At 41.8% G+C, this 4,043-nt stretch overlaps 1 protein-coding gene across 1 annotated transcript; it reads left to right on the top strand.

Moving 5' to 3' along the window:
• The first annotated feature begins 749 nt into the window (after positions 1 to 749).
• Positions 750 to 3,793, top strand: LOC136453831 (uncharacterized). The gene is made up of 5 exons (XM_066454387.1): positions 750 to 1,098; positions 1,997 to 2,176; positions 2,652 to 2,778; positions 2,909 to 3,022; positions 3,409 to 3,793. The coding sequence occupies exons 1-5, from the start codon at positions 877 to 879 to the stop codon at positions 3,522 to 3,524; spliced, it is 759 nt and encodes a 252-aa protein (XP_066310484.1). The 5' UTR covers positions 750 to 876; the 3' UTR covers positions 3,525 to 3,793.
• The last annotated feature ends 250 nt before the right edge of the window (positions 3,794 to 4,043 follow it).

Raw genomic sequence — 4,043 nt, forward strand, 5'->3', positions numbered from 1 at the left:
GCTTTCACATAGTACATAGAAATCCCATAATAAACAAGCCCTTTGCATGAATTCCATTTGTATTGTTGTCTTGTGCTCGAACTAGATTGTTTATACAACAACACATCATTTTAGCTTTTATTAAGTACCTGTGAGATAATCTATTACCTATCTATACTTAGCAAACGGGTTAGTCCTTTAATCATGTTGTCATTCAATCATCCAAAACTCATTAAAGAGCTAGATGCATTTTCACTAATTTTGCTATCTCCCACAGGCAAATCAGATCTCGCTTGTACTGGCTCCTAGACACTCAGGGCAAAGAACCAAACAGCAAACCCACCCAGCATCCTTGATTGGGCAGGCTAAACACTGTCCAACGAAGTGACCAAACGTGCCCGTAGAGTCCCCAGATGGTACGATTTTTTGCCCGTGATTCTTAGCTAGGCCTGGTTTAGATGACATCCAAATTTTAAGTTTTTTTATTCTTTTTTCGTCATATTAATTTTTAGCCGTTTGTAAGGAGTATTAAATGTAGATAAAAAAATAACTAATTGCACAGTTTAGTTCGAAATCACGAGATAAATCTTTTGAGCCTAATTGATCCACGATTGGATAATATTTGTCAAATAAGACGAAAATATTACTATTCATCGGATTGAAATTTTTTCGCAATCTAAACGAGGCCCTAGTGGAAGAAATCCTGATTTGATTTAAAGCGTGGTGGTTGAAATACCAAACATGCCCATTCGTGCCCGTTTCCAGAATCCTCCGAACAAGTCCCAAAAGCGCACAAACCCCGCAGCCACCGATCCATTCGGTGCCCCCTCTACGCACGTCTCCGAGAAGACTTCCCGAGCGAGTTCGCGAATCCAATCCTCCCATCGTGGGCAAGACATGGTAGTGATCGAGCTGGAGCCCGAGGAGCCGACGCCGCCCTCGTCGCCAGCGGCGGAGGAGCAGGCGGCCGCCGCGGCCGGCGGGGAGGCGGTGCGCCCCTCGTCTTCAGCGGCGCCCGAGGAGGCGGCCGCCGCCGCGGCCAGCGGTGAGGCGTCGAGGGCGGCGGAAGAAGAGGAGGAGGCCTTCGAGGACGCGCTCACCGACGAGCAGCTGCGAGAGGTAGTGCCATGACCGCCACCGCATCCTTATTGCATTTCCCCTCACGATTGCTGACTGCGATGCTCGAATCTGGGGTTCAGTTTCTCGGTGTTTGAACTAGGTTGTAGGATTGATTGATTGATTGATTCGTGCGTAGAGTTGGAGTAGCTAGTAGTTTCGTTGCTAGATTTGATTGTGGGTAGTGATAAACCCCCAATAACCGCCCTGTTTGTTATGAACAGCTGTAAGATGGTGATATGTTTAGTACTTAGTGGCTGACTAGCTATATTCCATTGGTCAGACTTCATATATTCTCTAATTTGACAACTCCTTCAGATTACCTGGTGAAGAAACAATGGTGCTTTTGTTCATATATATGATATTACAATATCTGAGCTTCGTACAATGCTCAATTAGAATGAAAGTGGTCGGTAGTTTGGTTATACCATGCTTTATAGGAGATACTGATCAGGTGTCTGGTTTGGTTATAAATAGGTAGGATGAATGAATGCAGTAAAGGCAAACTCTTCTGCTACAAAATTATGCATATACATGTGAAACATACAAAGCTGATGTGGCTAACGCGATTTTTAAAAGACTTATCCTCAAAATTTCACTAATGATAAACCATGTCTTATCTGTAAAATTTGCTAATTTTTGTGGCAAGAATAGGTAGGAATGAATGACCCCGAACAATCAGATGTAGTGTCTTGGTATATAATTGTGCTAGCAGTAACTGCCACTGCATGATATAGACAGCAATTCAATTCATTATCATCTTACAACCTCTTGGAGGCTATTGCTTGGAGCTTATTATTGTTGTTAAATTATTTGTTAGTTTGGGTCCAAATTCTCTAGCATCCTTTCTGGGGAGATTTATTGCACTCTGGTAAATGAGTACTCCTACTACTTGCTGTAGAAAGCTAGAAGCCAAGCAAATGATGCAAAAGCAGAAGGAAACAAGCTTTTTGGTGCTGGACAATATGAGGAAGCATTATCTCAATATGAAATGGCATTGCAAATTGCTGCTGAGCTGGAATCTTCTGAGGATATACGCGCCGCATGCCATTCAAATCGTGCTGTGTGCTTCCTGAAATTGGTAAGCCATTTTTCTGATTGTAATATAGCTTTGGTGGGCAGAGCATATTTATGGGCCATGATTATTCCTTAATGTTGTGGAAGTTCATTAGTGCAGTGTGGTTATGTATTTTTCATAAAGATGGTACCCACTGGCCTGCTACCACTACTGTTATCCCCTGATTGATATGATTCCTTCTTACTGTTTTAACCTGAGAGGACTTGTCCTTGCGCTCTTGTTTAAGTTTGCTAGCAAACACTGTTTTGAATGTGCTGCCTGAACTTGCTGGACTCTGAGCTGTTCTACCTGGTGTCTTGGTAGTCGAAATCTTTGCTTCTAGTTTTGCTAAATATTTGCACTTGTTTAGTCTAGTTTCAAATGTATTGTACTATTCACCTTTAATCTCTTCGTTAATTACTTGGATCACCACATCTGTTGAATAAAGCTATTTTGTCTCATTATAAGCAGACCCCAATGCTGACTTTTGTGTTATTAGGGAAAACATGATGAGACGATTAAAGAATGCACAAAAGCACTTGAACTCAACCCAACATACCTGAAAGCCTTGCTTCGGAGGGCTGAAGCGCATGAAAAGCTTGAACACTATGATGAAGCTATTGCCGGTTAGATGTTTTCTCTTATGTTTTTTTATGTGTCAGTTGCCCATTATCGCCTTTCACATAAGCATTCATCATTGCTGAAGTTCAGTAGTTCTGATTGCTGTCATTTGTGTCAATTGATCACTGCTCATAGATATGAAAAAGGTTATTGAAGTGGATCCTTCAAATCAACTAGCCACGAGGTCTCTTTTCCGACTTGAGCCCCTGGCAGCTGAGAAGAGGGAAAAGATGAAGGAAGAAATGATTGGTAATGTGCTGCCTTTTTTCCATGTATCACAAACAGCATTGTTGGCGCTTTGTGATCCCATTGTGGAAAGCTGTAGATATCTCTTCTGTAAAATGGCTTTTCTTGCAAAGCATGTTTGTTTCAGGGAACACTTGGTGATGAAATGTGAAGTGCTTAGGAGTTAGAATGCATTGTGTGCAAGGAAAATGCCAAAGTTTTACGTTGCTCATAAAGCTAACCACTGAACAAAATTAATTTCAATGCCCTCCTTTTGTTATCAGGATTTGTTTGTTTTTTTACTGATAATCTCATGTGCCGTTGCGCTTAGTGACCAAGTAATGCACATGTTCTTCTCCGTGAATCATTTTTTCCTTTTCCTACTAATGGACCCATGTTATCTCTTGCAGCAAAGCTGAAAGATCTGGGGAACTCTGTGCTGGGCCGCTTCGGAATGAGTGTTGACAATTTCAAAGCTGTCAAAGACCCAAACACTGGTTCTTACAGCGTACAATTCCAGAAGTAACACGACGTGAAGAAAAACATGGATGAATATGGCTAGGCGGCATATTTCAGTGGTAATTGTTCGAGGCACTTGTGCGTCACATACCTGGACTATATCCAAATAGATACCTGCAAATCGATCTGAAGGTGGGACGGAAGAGGATTTGGTTTATTGCGTTGCGTTTGCACTTGTCGCACGGTAGACTGTTAGAGATGCTTTCCCAAGTGCGAACTTGCATGATCATTTTTGAACTCTGGTATTTTCCTCAATACATATGGTTTTTATTGACTTGGAGAAAGCTTACGATAAAATACTAAGGAATGTTATGTGGTGGACTTTGGACAAACATAAAGTCCCAACAAAGTACGTCGGGCTTATTAATGACATGTACAACAATGTTGTGACTAGAGTTCGAACAAGTGATGGAGACATGGATGACTTTCCGATTAGGATAGGAAGGGTCAGCTTTGAACCCTTATTTGTTTGCCTTAGTGATGGATGAGGTCATAAGAGACATACAAGGAGACATCCTTTGGTGTA

This window comes from Miscanthus floridulus, chromosome 5, assembly GCF_019320115.1.
Source record: "Miscanthus floridulus cultivar M001 chromosome 5, ASM1932011v1, whole genome shotgun sequence".
Classification (NCBI taxonomy): domain Eukaryota; kingdom Viridiplantae; phylum Streptophyta; class Magnoliopsida; order Poales; family Poaceae; genus Miscanthus; species Miscanthus floridulus.

Coding starts and splice junctions, on each gene's coding strand:
- LOC136453831 (XM_066454387.1), top strand. CDS start 877: ATGGTAGTGATCGAGCTGGAGCCCGAGGAGCCGACGCCGCCCTCGTCG. Junction 1,099..1,996: donor CCGACGAGCAGCTGCGAGAG/GTAGTGCCATGA, acceptor TACTTGCTGTAG/AAAGCTAGAAGCCAAGCAAA. Junction 3,023..3,408: donor GATGAAGGAAGAAATGATTG/GTAATGTGCTGC, acceptor TATCTCTTGCAG/CAAAGCTGAAAGATCTGGGG.